Source organism: Sinocyclocheilus rhinocerous, unplaced genomic scaffold (assembly GCF_001515625.1).
Source record: "Sinocyclocheilus rhinocerous isolate Xijiao unplaced genomic scaffold, SAMN03320098_v1.1 scaffold1655, whole genome shotgun sequence".
Taxonomy (NCBI): domain Eukaryota; kingdom Metazoa; phylum Chordata; class Actinopteri; order Cypriniformes; family Cyprinidae; genus Sinocyclocheilus; species Sinocyclocheilus rhinocerous.
The window spans coordinates 1318797-1337475 of NW_015655597.1; the positions used below are offsets into that span (position 1 = coordinate 1318797).

The 18679-nt window shown below is 35.2% G+C and overlaps 3 protein-coding genes across 3 annotated transcripts in view; all 3 read left to right on the forward strand.

Annotated features, from left to right (window-relative positions):
• Positions 1 to 2915: 2915 nt before the first annotated feature.
• LOC107718781 (uncharacterized) lies at positions 2916 to 7176 on the forward strand. Its single transcript, XM_016526008.1, has 12 exons — positions 2916 to 2970; positions 3745 to 3788; positions 3975 to 4123; positions 4305 to 4508; positions 4623 to 4769; positions 4879 to 4952; positions 5072 to 5154; positions 5249 to 5282; positions 5467 to 5489; positions 5603 to 5751; positions 5923 to 6046; positions 7020 to 7176. Exons 1-12 carry the CDS (start codon positions 2923 to 2925, stop codon positions 7174 to 7176), a joined length of 1236 nt encoding a protein of 411 aa, XP_016381494.1. The 5' UTR covers positions 2916 to 2922.
• Positions 7177 to 9028: 1852 nt separating this feature from the next.
• Positions 9029 to 12872, forward strand: LOC107718783 (G-protein coupled receptor 126-like). The gene is made up of 11 exons (XM_016526009.1): positions 9029 to 9073; positions 9294 to 9419; positions 9502 to 9547; positions 9665 to 9768; positions 9875 to 9996; positions 11347 to 11615; positions 11712 to 11817; positions 11939 to 12219; positions 12296 to 12397; positions 12471 to 12635; positions 12721 to 12872. The coding sequence occupies exons 1-11, from the start codon at positions 9029 to 9031 to the stop codon at positions 12870 to 12872; spliced, it is 1518 nt and encodes a 505-aa protein (XP_016381495.1).
• Positions 12873 to 13346: 474 nt separating this feature from the next.
• Positions 13347 to 18679, forward strand: part of LOC107718746 (HIV Tat-specific factor 1-like) — a 12559-nt gene continuing 7226 nt past the window's right edge. The window contains exons 1-7 of the mRNA XM_016525968.1: positions 13347 to 13610; positions 14641 to 14805; positions 14922 to 15138; positions 15228 to 15275; positions 15454 to 15608; positions 16482 to 16645; positions 17045 to 17141. Of these exons, the coding sequence (XP_016381454.1) occupies positions 14641 to 14805; positions 14922 to 15138; positions 15228 to 15275; positions 15454 to 15608; positions 16482 to 16645; positions 17045 to 17141 (846 nt within the window). The 5' untranslated portion in view covers positions 13347 to 13610. The remainder of the gene's footprint in view (positions 13611 to 14640; positions 14806 to 14921; positions 15139 to 15227; positions 15276 to 15453; positions 15609 to 16481; positions 16646 to 17044; positions 17142 to 18679) is intronic.

Genomic DNA, 18679 nt, shown 5'->3' on the forward strand with positions numbered 1-18679 from the left:
CTTTAGCCTACTTTATTGTAGGCCTGTTTCATTTTATGAAGTTGGTGATTTCAGAGTAAACTGTCCAGAAACTGTAAAAATACTTAAAGTTGCACCTGTTGTTTGCTAATCATATAACAGCTATACTGACTGATCATATAGCTGCTTTATGAAGATGGTGTGCATATGTACACAGTCATTGGTTGACACAGTATATGTCATGGCTAATCTGAATAAGTGAATGATTGATGAGCTTAATGAATAACCCAAAAGGATGACAGGGGGACTTTTTTAACAAGATCTCTCTCATAGTCATTCCTTTCACATCAACATACATGTTCAAAAACAGTTACTCTCTTGAATGAAGAAATTACCATTTTGGAAATTTGACAGTAGCAGATGCTGAATGCAGTGAGTAATTCTATTATTTCATTTTGGATTTGGATTCTACTACATCTGATATTTTTTGTGACTTCATAGTGAAAAAGTATTGAATAATTTACAAGTACTTTCATTTTTAATAGATACATTTATTAAATTTATCTACAAATCAGAATATTATTCAACACTCAGAAAAAACTAGAAAGCACTGGGATACAAAAGCTAAAGGGTACATCTTTGTACCTCATTTACCTAAATGCTACGCATTAGTAACATAATGGCAAATATTAGTACTTTAAAACTACATATTAACACCAAAAGTTAACATCTTTATACCTTTTGTAAGGGTGACAGTTTTGTTCCTTTTTTCTGAGAGAAGTACAATCAGAAATTATTTTAACCCTATGTTTGCACTGGAGCTTGATACTGTTTTAAACTATATAATATAAAAGCAAAACCAATTTTCTGCTTCGTTTTTTAATATTTTTGTAATGTGTGATATGTGTTATATGCACAACACAACTTTTAATTAATGTTTACTTATTATTATTACTATTTCTTGTAGGTGGAGAATGGAAAAACGCAATAAACTGGTTCAGGCCTTATTCATCTTCCTCATTCTATGTATAATAGCATTGAAGGATGGAGGTATTATTGTTGTGCAAAATATTTTAACATTCACAAATTATAACATACGTTTCAAAATTGGGAATCTTAGTTACTCCATACATATTTGAGCTTTGTTTGTTTGGTATATAAAAAATTTGATTGAAGGGATCAAATCCCTAAAGGGATAATATGCTAAAATATGTTTTGCAAATTTCTTTTTTCTACACCTGAGGATCAGTAAATGCTGCCAGTTTGTGGGGGAAGGAGGTGGATTTCATGAAGAAGGACTGTAGTTACTGGATGCTGAAAAATGAACACAAAATCCCTGCCCTGAATGAGCTCAGTGTGTGTGTGAACATAAAAAGGAAGCTCAGCAATTCACACTGGACTGCGTTCACGTACCGGCACCCTAATAAGACACTCATAGAGCTTGGGCTGAGGGGAAAGGGATCAGACCTCCAAATCATAATGTTTGGAAGGGTCTGGAGCAAATCTTCAGTGGTGTCCTTGGACAACTGGCATTCAGTTTGCATGACCTGGTCCAGCTCCATGACTGGGCCAAAAGTCTATGTCAATGGAAGCAAAGTAGAACTAAAACCACAGCCTAAAGGAACAGTTCTGCACCCTCACTGCTGTAGCGTGGCTGCCGGTGGTACTCTGACTTTAGCTGTGGACCACGAGTTAGTGAAGAGCAAGATAAGCATAGAGACGGGCACTGAACTGAAGGGCAGCTTAAGTTTGTTCAGGGTGTGGGGACGAGTACGCAGCGCTCAAGACATATCTGAGATGGCCTGCACTGATGGGGATATTCTGCACTGGGAGGAACGAATCTGGAACAAAGCCCCGGACTGTAAGCCTATACAAGACGTTACGCAAAAGTGCGGTAAGGGACACAAATATACACACAAAAATTGTTAACAATGCCACTGGATATGGCAGAGTACAAAAAATACTTTAAAACTCTTTACAATTTTTTTTTTATATTATTTTCTATATAATTATAAGATTTGCAATTTTCACAAACATATCAAAATACAGTTTAAAACCAAGATTAGTGTGACTTTTCTTTATTTTTTTGGCAATGTAAATAAATATCAAAAGGAAAGCACAACCAAACAATGAATTCTTCCACAAGACGAATGCAACTTCATTTTTTAACCGCTAGAGAGCCAAAGTTACATATGAAGTCCATTTCATCTGAGAAAAGGAAATACATTCAACCGAACATTATCACTAATTACACTGAACAAAATTATAAAAGCAACACTTTTGTTTTTGCCCCCATTTTTCATGAGCTGAACTCAAAGATCTAAGACTTTTTCTATGTACACAAAAGGCCTATTTCTCTCAAATATTGTTCACAAATCTGTCTAAATTTGTGTTAGTGAGCACTTCTCCTTTGCCGAGATAATCCATCCACCTCACAGGTGTGGCAATAGGCCTACTGTCTATCCTCTATTTTTAATGCTAGGTTAGTTTTGTGTTAGACTACAGTTTATGAAGCATATAATAGGGCCACAAAAAGGAATTTGTAACTCTTAATGCTTTCAAAAAATAGTTCCCTTGTATATGTTCCCTTTATTGGACTCTTTTATATCTGACACAATTTCCTCTTGTTGCAGACTGGCGCTATTATGAAGTAAAATTAGTGCTTGTCATCCTTCGTGAAGATGGAAACAAAACAAACAATTGCGATGCTCAAGAAGTTGCACGTCAGTGGGTGAGCTATAGAAAACACACATTGAATTTTTACTGCTGCTACTACCAAGACAAAATGTCAATAATATTTGTATATGTTTCCTCTCCAAGTTGACACAAGCATTAGAACAGTTCAAATTGGGGCCGACATCCATATATTTGTATAAAGTCAAAGTGTTTCCTTTAGGAAGGTAAGACCTTTTAATAACTTTATAAATATATTCAAATTTTTCAGGCCAGAATCCAAATTTAATCATGTTATCTTTCAACAGCGTTCTTACACGCTCCAGTGGAAATGCAAAGGTGCGTCAGTTACATAGTTCACCCAAATAGTTCACCCAAAAATAAAAATCTGCAGAAAATGTATTTACCTCCAGGCCATCCAAGGTGTAGATGAGTATGCTTCTTCATCAGAACAGATTTTGAGAAATGTTGCATTATATCACAGCACGTCTTATGAAGTGAAAAGATGCGTGTTTGTTTGTGTGAAACAAATCTATCATTAAGACATTTTTCTATTGCTTCCAGCTAAAATAAGAGTCCTCTCTCCATATTGCTTTCTTCATTGAAAAAAATGTCTCATCTGAATCAGAAGATAAATGTGCACAGGTCAAGCACTGTTTACATCAAAAACTGTCCATGTTTGTTCTAAACGAATATGTTGGTGGATTTTGATGTGAGAGGACAACAGGGAATGGATTTTTTTTTTCACTAGATGAGGAAACTTATGGATTTTGGCTAAAAGGAACAATTTAAAGTAAAAAAATATCTAAATCATGATTCTTACAAAAGCATAGCTTTTCACTTCACAAAACATGAATTGATGGACTGGAGTCGTGTGGGTTACTAGTGGATTATTGTGATGTTTTAATCTCATTCTGACGGCACCCATTCACTGCAGAGTATCCATTGGTGAGCATGTGATATATTGCTAAATCTTTCCAAATCTGTTCTGATGACATTCAACAAATGTTTTATTTTTGGGTGAAGTATTCGTTTAAGACTGTATAGATCTGTATAAAATTAAAAATCATGAAACATACTCATCAAACTAACAAGATAAATGTCTCTTTTCAGGGGGGAACCATGCAACTGTGGGCAACCAGTCCTGGACTCAGCCAGTGAGGATCACTTCTCAGTTGCTTCTTTTCTCCATTCTAAAATAATTTTCCCTTAATTTATTGGTTTTGGCATATTTATTTACTTTTTCATGGAGAAAAAAACATGCATTATTAATGATCAATTTTAAAATTACAATTACAAATTTGAGAAATGTTTGATAATGTCATCCTTATGTATCTTTGTAGGTTTGACTGCTTGGCTCGCCTGAATGTGACTCCTAGTGCTGATGTAGGACGAATACAGGATGAACTCACTGAGATCCTCGCCAAGCGTTACAAAATTGACCACTACGAAATACATACAGATGCTAACTTCATCTTCATATATACTCTTGGTAAGTCAGATCCAGGATGGATAAGATGCTTTAAAAAATTAAGTAGAAAACAAAAATATCATAATTTCCATACAAACCACAAATTCGTCCTTTAGCAAAGTCAAGCATGTTTCTGGTGTAGCTAACAAATACCAGTACATTTATTAATGTTTTTATTTATTTTAATTTTTTTACTCTATAGATGATCTCTTGCCAGACCCAGACACAAACCCACCCATAACAGTGACTGAGTCTTTGCCTCGTACAACTGAAACACCAACAACCACAATTCCTCAGCGGACTTCTACAACTACTGAAATTATCACTACTGCAAAAACAACAGGCACAACACCCAATCAAGTGACAACAACAGAAGTTGTTTCATCCTTAACAGAAACAGCAAGAAGTCTGTACAGCAACTATGTATCAGTTTCTCTCTTATGGACTGTAACATGCATATATGCAATTTAAGATTAACCCAGGATTCTTTAGATGTTTATCTCTTCATTTTTTTCAACAGTCACTACCTCCACAGCATTAATGGAAACAACCTTGGCAGGAAGTTCCACGACAATCAAAGAAACAACTGCTTTATCTTCCACAACAAGTCTTACATTAAATACAACTGCATGCTCTTCTACTATTTCACCTGAAGGAAACATATCAGGTCAAGAATTTACTTTTTGTTTGTGTTAAAAAAAAAACATATTCTATGTGCAATTACTTCTTTTGCAAAGTATGGCTTATTTAACAATATCTCTCTGTCGTGTATATAGAAAGTTATTTCAATGTCAATGTCAGTGTGAATATCATATGCTCTGATGACCCTGAGAACATAATTACAACCTGGGTAAGATATTAAACCAAGAAAACCTAAAATTATCCAAATGTGTTGCATGTCAAACTGGAAAAAAGTACTACATCTCAGCATCAGTATCACATCACAGATGTTTTTTATCATCACTACAGCTTCATGAAACTCTTTCTAGTAAAGGAATAGACGTGTTGCACTTAAAAATCTTGACTTCCTCAACACATGCACGAAAACAAAGGTCAGTCAGTCTTGTTGATTTTGCAGAGAACAGACCAAACCACAAGACACACTGTAGAATTTGTTTAACATGCATGTCTGATTTGTGTTTGCAGTGTGGAAACAAAGTCATTTAAACTGGATAGAAAGGTACATGCTTCCAGATATTAACAGCAATTTTCATTTTTTTCTACTAAAATGAACATTAAAATAAAAAAAGTATATATATAAAATGGACATTAAAATAAAAAAAGTATATATATATATATATGTATGTGTGTGTGAGTTATCTTGTATAATATATATCCTGTTATCTTGCTCATTTGTCTGGCAGCAATCCCTGCTTTTAGTAACAAGGTAAGATGTTCATTACAAGACAGCAGTTGAAGAAAAGTAAACAATAGTGAACAATAATTGTCGTGAACATACAATGTGTTTTAATGGGGTTATCTGATATGGCTTGTTCCCAGCCATAGCTGTGTCTTTCATGCCCAGGTAAAAACTTCCTCAAACATCACAGAGACAATAAACCTGATTGACAGACTTCTGGAGAAACCATACAGCAGTGGAGCAGTATTCTTATATGCCCAACCCGAGGACATTTTCATTTCTTATATTGGTATGTGCTGCATCTGACCAGATGATGGGAGGATCAGATCATGATTCATTCTCAATACTTCATACCTCTCTTTCATTGTAATATGGACTGAGGAATTTAATTACATTATTGAATTCTGTAACCACACACAGAGTTGTCTGAATGTATATCTTTCTTCTTCTCTAAAAAAAGAGCCATGCCCTGAGCACAACCATCACACCAGGCATGGGCTTTTCAAATGGCCCCAGTTTGGGGTTCAGCTCATCGTTTCGCTTTCCTGTGTGGGAAACCCTGAAAAGACAGCATATAGACAATGGTAAGAGCCTCTCTTGAAAATGTTCACTTTTACCTAAATAGAATTGATGTTCGAAATTCCTTCATACTTTTTTAAAGAAATATATTTTAAATATTTTTTGTATCTGCGTGATACAAACCAAACCAAAATATATGACGCTTAACGATAAAGAATGTAATTTCTGTATGACTAGCAGCACCAGACATAAATGCAAAAATAATTCCCAGCATTCCCATCGAACTAATTAATATTCTAAGAACGTTCTCCTATGCTCCTATTAAGTCATGAAACATTATTTTCAAAAGTTTTAAGAATTCTTTCCCTTACTTACACAAACATTGATTATGGAAAACTTTAAAGGGAACATTCAATTTTCTCAATTTGCAAAAATTCTGGAAAGCGTTCTTCCAGGAACAGTTGAGCCAACGTCTCAAACAGCCAATTACAAGTACATTTGGTGTGGCACGGAAATTACACACTTCATCTTTAATCAAATGATAATAATTGCATTAAATCATTTAACAATTCCAGTTCATAGTTGCCTGTCTGTTCTACTTAATGAGACATTGATGGACAGCCTGTAAATCTTTTGACACTCCACTGGGTTATTGTTCCTAATCACTAACTCTAAAAAGAGGAAGCGTCTGATTTAATATTTGAAGGGGCTGCTGTAAACCAATTAATCACATGTATGTTCCATATAGTAGTATCATTAATGTCAGAACTGTTTGTATGATCGATTTCATTGCAGAGGGAAAGCAATCTCTTGTGTTTCCATGATGTTTCAGTCGTTCAAGGTTTATTTACAGCCATAAAATGGATGAGCAGGTTTTAAACCCGAACCTGAACAGCATTATATAATGTTGTGTATCTTGGAGTCAAGCGGCTCTGAACAATTTAATTCATTAACAAGTTAATGGGGGGAAGTGATCCAAATAATTCATGGTTTGATAGGTTTATCGACTGTGACAGTCTCACCCTTCTCTCCCAACAGTTTTCTAGGTGCAAACTCTAACAATGCTCTTTGGAAATCTCCAGACCTGGGGCAATGCCAGGTTGTGGTCAACACTGTGTCAGATCTGGAGGACATTACAGTCACTAATGGTAATCCCTTCACAGAATTTAAATTAGATACACAAGCTTCCTGTTAAAGGAATTGTTTAGCCAAAAATGAAAATTTGCTAAAAAAATGTTCTCAACCTCAGGTCATCCAAGATGTAGATGAGTTTGTTTCTTCATCAGAACAGATTTGGAGAAATTTAGCATTACATCACTTGCTCTGCAGTTAATGGGTGCCGTCAGAATGAGAGTCCAAACAGCTGATAAAAACATCACAATTCTCATTCTGACGGCACCCATTCACCGGTGAGCAAGTGATGTAATGCTACATTTCTGCAAATCTCACCTACATCTGGGATGTCCTGAGGGTGAGAACATTTTCAGCAAATTTTTATTTTGGGTGAACTATTCTTTTAAAATAAACAGAAGTGAACTGAATTAAACATAAAAGCATCCTTTCATTCACAGCAAAGACAAAAGTATGTTAGTAATCTGTTTGAACACATTAGCATCTATATGATCCAAACATATGATAATATATGGGCACATCTTAAAAACACTCCCTGTGCATTTCCCTATTAGACAATGCAGAAGATATTCTGCTCATGATTGAGGATTTGATACATGAGAACAAAGATTTGGATGAGTACGAGCTCTCAATGGTACTGGATAAACTAGCCGATGTGATTAACGTTAGCGTGATCACACCTCCGCTGGGAGAGGTCATTATCAACATCACCTCTGACATCTTGGAGTCTGACAGCAACCTGCTGCCTTTCACCAACAGGTGTGTGTATGTGAGACTCTGAGTGTTCATTTAATATATTTGCTTGATGTTTATTAAACAATGATAGTAATAAAAATCAAACAAAAATACGGAAAATGACTTAGTTTATGTGGTTAACAGTGAAATATATTGTGCGTAAATATACATTAAATTAGGTCTGGTGTTGTGTGAGAGGGTTTTACAGGTGGATTTTTATGCCTTCCGTGTAAACAAAAAACCCTTCCTTGTATTTGTGTAGTATTCTGAACATCACAGAGTCTGTTGGAGACCAGATGTTATGGTTCACTGGAGAGTCGGTCAGTTTAACAGCTTCTGCCTTAGCAATATCAGTGGTCAATATTGACCAAGGAAATTTTCACAACCTCACCTTTGGAGTCTCATCCAGTAACAAAGGCTTAAACCCTGAGGTGAGCACACATGCACAACACCTTCATGAAACTAGTGGAACTTAATTTTTATATAAGGTTTGGGGATAGTACAAATTTTTTTTTTTTTTTTTTTTTTAAGAAATTATACTTATTAGGCAAGGATGTATTCAATTGAATCGAAAAGTGACAGTGAAGACCTTTATATTGTTAAAAAAAATTATATTCCAAAAAAATGCTGTTCTTTTGAACTTTCTATTCAAAGAATCCTGAAAAAAATGTATCACGGTTTCCACAGGAAATATTGAGCAGGCAAAATATATTGAGCAGCACAACTGTTTTCGGCATTTATAATAATTAGAATTGTGTCTTGAGCAGCAAATCAGCGAATTAAAATGATTTCTGAAGGATCATGTGACACTGAAGACTGGAGTAATGATGCTGAAATTACATTCAAATATGCATTAAAATGGTATATTATAATATTTATAATATAAAATAATTTTTATAGTATTTTACTGTATTTTTGATCCAATAAATGCAGCCTCGGTGACAACCCCGAACTTTTTTAACACTCTGCATGTGTTATAATAATATTATGTAATGTAACATAATGTAATATAATATACAATTTATTATTTATGTAATAATTATAAATTAAGCATAATCAAGAATTGACCATTGAATGTTTCAGAGAAACTGAGCTTATTTGGCCAGTAAGTTTGAATTTCTGTTTTATATTGTAATATAATGTAATGAAGCATATAAATCATCACACAATGATCAAACATTATGCTTTTCTTCTATAGATTTATATCAACCGAGAGCCTTTTGATGGTACAGTGGCCTTCATTTCTCTGCCCTCTGAAATACAAGAGAGATTCCCCATCATAAACAATACCAGCCCCCGTGTTCAGTTTCAGTTTTACGGAGTTCCGACTCTCTTTCAAACAAAGGTGACTTAATCTTACTTCGTCAGTGGCAGATGTTCATTTTACAGTTTGTCTATCTCACTGTTAGATTATTTTGACAAACTACGTTTGTGAATTTGTCTCAGAATGACCCAGATGGGAAAAGACTGAACACTTACGTGGTGTCTGCAAGTGTGACTAATGCCACAGGACGCATTGAAAACCTAAAAGAATACGTTGCAGTCACTCTGCACCATCTAACAACTAAGAAAGTAAGTAGTACTTAGGAATGTCCAGGAATTTTAAAAAAACACGGGCAGAAATTATTTCTAAATTTGTCTTTACCTTTGACAGAAAGACCAGAATGTCCAGTGTGTCTACTGGGATTTCAATAAGAATGGCAAGTTATTATTCTAATATTATTATTATCTAATATTATAATATTATTCATTATTATTATTCTCACATTAGGTGCTATATTTCATGAGTGGGTGGGTTTGTGCATGTTCTATTTTAGATGGATATGGCGGATGGAATCAAAAGGGGTGCTGGACATATAATAGCAGCAATGATTACACAACCTGTCTGTGTGACCACATGACCCACTTTGGAGTGCTGCTGGTACAACATGATTCTGTGTTTGATACTCAATTACAATTACTTATATGTGCATTGAATATTTTAGTCTCAATAATGTCTATTAAGCCAAGTTTTTTTTTTATTTAAGGATGTATCCAGAACACCCATTGATGAGAAGAATGAGCGAATCCTCACTCTTATTACATACATGGGTTGTGGTGTGTCTTCATGCTTTCTTGGGATCACAGTGCTAACATACACCCTTTTAGAGTAAGATGTAATTTATAATTTATGTTTATATATGGCAATGCAGCATTCTTGCATTACCACCATATAGGAGAGAACGGGGTGAGTTGAGCCAGTTTTTACTTATGGTGTGTTTAAAGTGAGCACACGACAGTAATGGGTTCAACTTAAATTTGTATTTAAATTTCAGGATGTGGTGCATCCTTGGGAATAATCACTTTTGATCTAAATACTTATATAAAAAAAGTGGTCTCTTGGCTCAACTTGCCCCCAGTGCAGGGTAAATTGAGGATAGGGAGAGGGCAAGTTGAGCCACAAAAAGTTAAGCTGTGCCATTGATTATGCTGAAGTAAAACTGAACATTTTCACCTCATGCTATATCAAAGGAAGAGAAATTCAATAAAAATGACTTCTTCAAATCTATATGTGAGCCTAGTGGTGGACTGACCATCCATCCAGGGTTTTTCTTTACCTGTGGCTCAAAACACTGGGTTACGCTCCAGCTCCCCACAACCCTAATAAGGACAAAGAGGTTTGGATAATGGAATTATACTTCTAACAATTGTATTTAAAGATACAGTTCACAACTCTGAAGGCATTTTTTTAATTATTACAAACTTTCAGCACAAAATAAAATTCAAAAAATAAAAACTGACTGCAATTGATCTTACAGAACTGGGCTTAATAGAACTTAACATCCCACTTATAGATGTTGCAGGGAAATACAATTTCATAAAAAACTTCAATGGCCAATTTTCATAAACAAGGCCTATTTAAAATTTTCAGAACAAAATCAAGTTCAAAACAAATAACAAAATCTAAAATGTTTAAAATTAATGAAGTATAATGTAGAATTACAGTAAAATAATACTTTATAACTATAAGAAGGGGTGAGCCACTGGCTCAACTTACCCCAGGACTTTTGGCTCAAATTACCCCACTACTACCATTTTAACAAACTTGTATCATCCATAAGTTTAGAGCTAACATCATGCTAACAGTATAGCCTCATATATTAACCTCCTAAAGCACAAGATTTTTCAGATTTGTATGTAATTGTTCAGACACAAGAAGCATGAGTCCTTGAACATACAAAAATCACTTTGAACAGCAAAAAACTGTTTTTTGAACTTAAATGTAGTTACCAATTATTCCATGGACATTCCATCACAGGGTGAGTAAAATGGATAACTTGTGGTCACATCACCAATTTTGTTTTAAACTTCCCCACAGGCTCAAATCACCTCGCTCTCCCCAATGCCATCATTTTCATATCTATTCTAAATGTTTTACAAGAAAATTTACATTTTATAGGTCATTTCTCATGTTACATTGCTTTGCTATTAACTTTGGATGCATTGCATCTTAATACAGGAAGTTAAGAAGAGACTACCCATCCAAAATTCTGTTGAATCTGTCTCTTGCATTACTGGGACTGAACCTGGTGTTCCTGCTGAACTCCTGGATTTCTTCTTTTGGCATCCATGGCCTGTGCATTGCTGTAGCAGTGACTTTACACTATTTCTTACTGACTTCCTTCACCTGGATGGGCTTGGGGGCTGTGAATATGTACTTTGCTTTGGTTAAAGTTTTCAATGTGTATGTGCCCTCATACATCTTGAAATTCTGCCTGCTTGGCTGGGGTGAGACATTTAAGCTCATTTAAACATTTAGAGACAGATTTATGTTTTCAATTCGTTCATTTATCTCTGCTTAACATCCATTATGTCTTTGTACAGGGATTCCGCTTATTATATGTGGCTTGGTGGTGGCTATAAAGAGAGATGCATATGGCATGAACACCATGAGTGATTCTCAAATTACACTGGATGATTCGGAAATGTTGTTAGTGAAGTTGGATAATTGATTTTTCATGAAAATCGTGACAGAACAACATTACAAATAAGAAATAACTTTACATTACCATCATGTCGAATGAAAGTGAATTATTTCATATCTTTTTCAGCTGCTGGGTGCAAAATGATGTGGTTTTCTACGTGTCAGTAGTGAGCTACATAGCCTTCATACTACTGTGCAATGGCTCCATCTTCTTAGTGGTTCTGATCCAGATCCGAAACATGCAAGTCAATCAACCGGCAGGCACCCGAAGTGGGATCTTGAAAGACCTGCGTGCTGTGGTGAGCCTTACCTTCTTATTGGGTCTCACCTGGTCTGTGGCTTTTCTCGCCTGGGGTCCTGTCAAAGTGTTCTTCCTCTACCTGTTCTCCATACTGAACAGCCTTCAAGGTGAGAAAGAGCACATACAATTAATTTAGATTGAGTTTTAGGATGTAGTCCATTAATATGTTGTGATTTGTTCCAGGATTCTTTATTTTTGTGTTCCATTGTCTCATGAAGGAAAATGTATGCAAGCAATGGAGAATACATTTATGTTGTGGTGCTTTCAAGCTGCAGGAATACTCTGGTAAAGCACAAATTTCTTTCTTGTAACTGTAACAATCTTGGAAAACAAACACTAACTTCCTGATTGTTTTCAGAATGGAGCCAAACTGCAACTGTGGTTCCCAAACACAAACCCAATCCACCAAATACGTTTCCTTTCATGGCATCTGTGAGATCCATCAAGTCTAATTCAACTCAGAGCTCAACGGTTTCCTCAGAGTCCAGCCAACGTCAAATGACTATCACAAGACCCGACCTGGGTAAGACATTACCAATATAATATATTGTTAATACTATAATGTTCAAATATTTTACGTTTTCTTGTCTTAACTTTTCCTGTGATAGGATTTGTATATGAAAACAGTTTGGTAATACCAAGAGCCAGAGCAGGATTGACGGTTCTTCCCTATGATACATCTCCTGCCACAGCAAGTGGGCTCGAGTTTCCTTCAAGGCCATGGAAGAATGGATTTGACACAGATATCTATCCCACATAAATGTGACTGTTTTTGTTTGTTGCTCTGTACTGAAGTGCATGTTTTTCTGGTAACTTTCAATTTAAAAATGACATTTGGCTCTTAAAAAATGAGTGAATAAACATGTAGAAAACCGAATCCTCAGATTATATTACATTATATCCTAACATTGTTTCATGAAACAATCAAGAAAAAGTATGTTGAGGCTTAAACAAAAATGATGTAAATCTGGCTTGATTAGGAGTCACTGTACTAATGCACCTATTCCTGTGTCAACATGTACACCAAATATTTAAATGATGTAATGTATCATTTGTTTGAGGAGATGTGCCATTTTTGTGAAATAATCAACACATTTCCTAAATAAATATTTTAAGGTCTAAATAAACCTAAAGAGTGAATTTGAATGAAAAACATAAGCTGCGTCCCAAATGACGCACTATACACTATGTACCTATGCACTATGTACTCAACCATGTAGTGTATAAATTATATAAGGTTATTTTGTCATTCATAAACGGAGTCCCTTCGCTACGTAATTAATGTTCAGTGTGAACGCACTACTCGCATTATTATATACTAAAAACGTCATAGAATAGTGCATAAGTGCGATTTGGGACGCACCTATACTTGTTAGTACTGCAAGAGGAACTACACGTGTGCGGTCGACAGTTGCATTCCGGAAGACGCATAGCTGCGGATTTGCACATTCTTCGGAAGTGCAACACTTGTACGTTTTGGAGGCTCAGCACTGGAAAGGTGGGATGTTTTTTTCCTATATTCTTTATTTAAAATGTTAAAACATTGTATTATAAGCAGATTCTTATTGTTCACCTCATACATTAAATCTAGATGCAGTGGCTCTAAAAAAGCCGATAAGCAGCTGTGTGTTTACCCGTCCCATCATCATAAGCGGATTGATGTGGGTCAGTTCACATCAGTCTGTCTCATCATCAAAACTATCAAAACATGTTTTGGCTGAAAACTTTGAGAACTCATAACAGGCCCCAAATGAAGCGGCAATTCTTACTGCACGCCCAAAATTCATTTATTTCCAGTGTGGTCTATCGGTTTCTTATTATTTTTAGCCTGGCTATCACACTTAGCCTATCTACATTGGTTGCCATTATAATCACCTTGTAACAAAATTTTCACTAAAATGTAATGGCAACGAATGTAGATAGGCTATATATACAATATCGATCGTGCAATATATCGTTGGCCTTCGATATTTAAATTAATAAAACGAGGCGCTCTAAATAGATTTCCCTGCTCCCATCTCGCTACTTAATGGCTCCTCGAGGTGACGCTCAACACATGAATGAGGGAAACGTGAACATAAGTTAACTAGCCTAAGAAAAAGAGGTTTTTAATGGGGTGGCGGACAGCAGTGTGAGTAAAATAATAGATGCCCCAGCCACGTTTAAGTCCAAAGTCTGAACCCACCTCGAATTTTATACCATTAATGGGACAAACAAAATCGACAAAGAGTATGCGATGTGCAAGAACTGCATTATTTGCATGATATCGTGATGTATCATAATAGGATTGTCTAGCAATATATCAGTTATCGCAGAATTGCTGTATCATGATATTGTTGGTATCGTGAGCCATGTATCGTATCGTATTTTGAGGTGCCATGTGATTCCCACCCCTATATATATATATATATACATACACACACACTCTCACACACATATATGTATGTATGTTTTTATATATGTAGTTTCTTTCGTGTCTGCAGAGCTCATGATTCACAAATATCTCTGTCTTATCTTGGTTTCTGTAGATGAGCGGCGATTCAGATAGTAATAAAGTGTTCCATGAGCAGCTCCGTTTGCAGCAGCTGTATGAACAGAGGCGAGAGGGTGGAGAGGATCCAAACACATACGTCGACCCAGAAGACGGCACTGTGTACGACTGGGACCATGAAAAGAGAGCATGGTTTCCAAAGGTCTCCGGTTACCAAACAGAATACTACTTTTACTCAATTAGTCTGTTTTCATAACCCAGTAAGAGCTAATTCGCTTTAAGTTCTGTATTAAAGTTCACTTATTTGTTTCTTTATAGGTAAATGATGATTTCATCGCAGCATATCAAGCAAACTATGGATTCAATGAGGATGGGGCCCCTGATCCAACTGCTGCGGTCCCTTTTTCCGAATCCCTCCCTGCCAAACCGGAGGAGCCCAAGAAACCTGAAGAACCCAAGAAGCTGGAGGAGAGCTCAAACCAGGGAACAGCTAAGGAGGGAGCTCAGAAAGGAGAGAAAAGGAAAGCAGATCCAGGTTAGAAGTTATTCATTACCAATTTTATTTTATTATTTTTTACCAAGTATTCTAATTATATTAACAAACACATGTGATGTGTTTTACAGGATGGTTTGAAGTTGAAAAGGACAAAAACACCAATGTTTATGTGACGGGTAAATAATTGCCATTTGTTTTTATTTATGTGCTATTTGTTTTTAATTTTGATATGAATTTGATATCATGTTGTAAATACTGGTATGATATGACCCGGTTTGTTTTTTTAAATCAATTGGCTGTCAATCCAAAATTTGGTTCACGAAATGTGTTTTAGTGAATGTGTCTTTCTGCTAGGTCTTCCTCCAGATATTACTCCTGATGAGTTTGTGGAGATCATGTCAAAATGTGGAATTATCATGCGTGATCCTATCACAGAAGAGTATAAAATTAAGCTTTACAAGGACAAGGACGGGAACCAAAAAGGAGACGGACTTTGCTGCTACCTGAAGGTTGGTCATTGTAATACTATGATCAGGTATATTTATCTCTTGTGCTGTGCTGAAAATTTTGAATGAAATTGATAGATCGTATGCTTCATTGATCTGTGCTTATGCAACTTAGTTTGAGTAAAAGAGCATTATATGTGGATATTTTTGCCAGGGTTTACTCAAAAACTAAAGTGCATTAGCTCAGAAGTCAGCTCCAAAAAGAAATGTAAAACCCATGACAACTGAAAGAAAACAAGTTGACAGCATAACAAGAAATTTACAAGGCTGGTTATTTTTGACCGGGAACACCACTAGTGTAACAGTGGAAAAAAAGTACCCCAAAAATTATCAGAAATGTTTTTTTTTTTGTTTTTTTTTGAGAAGTTGTTATGCCCTGTGTGAGCAAAGTCAGTTAGTTTTAGTCCAATTTGATAACATTAACTAGCATTTTCAGGAAAAAGATAACCCTCGCTGGGTCTCTAAATGACCAAAACACAACATGAAAGTTATGTTCTAAATATTTAAAATAAAAACACTTACATGTTTTGCATTCAATGTTATTTTACTATTATTTATATACTATTATAATATTTATTAATTATTTTGAATTAAATTTTTATATTTTCATTTTAAATTTAGTTCAAGTTTAAGTCATTTTATGTACTTTTGTTGTTTATCTGTTTTTTTTATATTTCTATTTAGCTTTATTTTTTATTTTTTTTAGTTATAGTAATTTAGTACTTAAAATTAAAACCATTTTAGCTAGTTGCAACTTTTTTTTTTTAAATTTCAGCTGTATTTCAAATGAACATTTTTAAGCTCTTAAACATTGTTTACATGCTTGTTTATATCATTTGTAGACAAATGTTTTCATTATTTTATTATTCCTTGCAGAAAGAGTCTGTAGCTCTTGCCGAGCGGCTTTTGGATGAGACAGAGATTCGGGGCTACCGGCTGCACGTGGAGGAAGCGCGATTCGAACTCAAAGGACAATATGACGCCAACAAGAAGAAGAAAAAGAACAAAGAATACCGCAAAAAGCTTCAGCAGCAACAAAAGTAAGAACCTGTTCAAACGATGGCGTGTTCGCGATGGCGCCGACGCTGATGGCTGCCTCCGTGGCGTGCTCCGCAGTTGTTTTTATGTTTTTGTTAGTTTGTCCTGTCTTTAGTTATATCCCTGCAAGTTTTACTTTTTATTTTTTATTTTTTATTATCTGTTTTTTTTGTTCTGTCACTGTCATTCTGTTACACTGTGGAAGCTTCTGTCACGAAAACAAATTCCTCGTATGTGTAAACATACCTGGCAATAAAGCTCATTCTGATTCTGATTCTGAAACTGACTTGCAGCTCTATATAGTTGATTCCGACGCATGGTGCAGTAATGCTTTGCCTAATCACCATATTTTCTGTGTTGCTGTAGATATGACTGACATTTTTGTAATTTATGATTAACAGGCAGCTGGACTGGAGGCCGGAGAAGGCTGGGGAAACTCGCAAAAGGCATGAAAAAGTCATCATCATCCAAAACATGTTTCATCCCAGTGACTTTGAGGCAAGAATTAATCACAAATCACACTGACACACCCACAAATACACTGGAACATACTACAGAATAGAAGAACTTTTTGTTGGCAACACTTTACATTGAATGCCGCCTGCATGAAAAAGTACCTCCTGACAAAGCTTTTGTCAAATATCTTTTGCTGCAGCTGAAACCAGACCTACAGAATTTCTTTTCACAGCTCAGAATAACTTCAGCCTTAAACTGGTATTCAAGATGTATGAAGTTTATTACAGTAATGCTCTTGATTAGTAACAGTTTATAGCTACGGCATTGTTTAGTTTCTCTGTGACAGCGATGAACATCTCACAGCGGGTCTGTCTGCATTCCTGAAATAGGTGCAACCTAAAGGGTCAGATGGTTGTAGGAATCCAGGCGTGGATCTGCAATTCAAGCAACGTCATGATTTCTGTGACTATTAATTGTGTTTAATGAATGAGACTGATACTTAAATTGAACTAAAACTATGTATATGACGCAACTATAAGTAATATAGTTCTCAATTATAAATAATAATTTAATTCTGAGATAAACTACATATACACTATCGTTCAAAAGTTTAGTAAGATTACTAAGGTTTATTTTTAAGAAGTTAATATTTTAACTTATCAACTAAATTCAATTAAACTCAACTCGGCAATTAAATGTTGTTTCTATTCATCAAAGAATTTATGAAAACATTTATTATGGTTTCCACAAAAATATTAAGCAGCACAACTGTTTTCAACATTGATAATAATAAGAAATGTTTCTTGAGCAGCAAATCAGCATATTAAAATTATTTCCTAAAGGATAATGTGGCACTAACGACCTATGTAATGATGCTTAAAATTGTAATTGTAATAATAATAATATTTCACAATATTACTGTTTTTATTGTATATTTACGGTATCTTTGGTGAGCATAAGAGACTAATAACTTTTAAAAACCTTACCAGCCCCAAATTTTAAACAGTAATGTACACTGCCAATTAAATGTTTGGACACACCTACTCACCCTTTATGATTATTTGTGATGTTAAAATATTAGCAAATGGAAGTATCAAAATTAACCACCAATATTAAACTAACCAATTCCATGTTATATTACAGCTTCTTCAAAGTTGCTAGATTTCAGCTCTGCACATTCTGGACATTCAAAAATCTGTCCAACCTTTTTTTTTAATATTACATTTTTTTTTTTGTACCAGTTAGGCATCATTTAAATGTTTAACCTTGAGCCTTTAGATCAAAGTTTTTTAAAATGAGGAATATAAATTAAAGGGGTCATATGATGCTGCTAAAAAGAACATTATTTTGTGTATTTGGTGTAATGAAATGTTTATGCGGTTTAAGGTTAAAAAAACACATTATTTTCCACATACTGTACATTATTGTTTCTCCTCTATGCCCTGCCTTTCTGAAACGCGTCGATTTTTACAAAGCTCATCAGTCTGAAAAAGCGAGGTGTGCTCTGATTGGCCAGCTATCCAGTGCGTTATGATTGGCCGAATACCTCAAGCGTGAGACAGAAATGTTACGCCCCTTAC

Excerpts from the sequence above, each read along its gene's own strand:
- LOC107718781 (XM_016526008.1), top strand. The coding sequence starts at position 2,923 with ATGTTATCTTTCAACAGCGTTCTTACACGCTCCAGTGGAAATGCAAAG. Across the intron at positions 4,953-5,071 it reads AGAACATAATTACAACCTGG|CTTCATGAAACTCTTTCTAG; the intron begins GTAAGATATTAA and ends TCATCACTACAG. Across the intron at positions 6,047-7,019 it reads AAGACAGCATATAGACAATG|TTTTCTAGGTGCAAACTCTA; the intron begins GTAAGAGCCTCT and ends CTCTCCCAACAG.
- LOC107718783 (XM_016526009.1), top strand. The coding sequence starts at position 9,029 with ATGCTTTTCTTCTATAGATTTATATCAACCGAGAGCCTTTTGATG. Across the intron at positions 9,420-9,501 it reads ACCATCTAACAACTAAGAAA|AAAGACCAGAATGTCCAGTG; the intron begins GTAAGTAGTACT and ends TACCTTTGACAG. Across the intron at positions 12,220-12,295 it reads CATACTGAACAGCCTTCAAG|GATTCTTTATTTTTGTGTTC; the intron begins GTGAGAAAGAGC and ends GATTTGTTCCAG.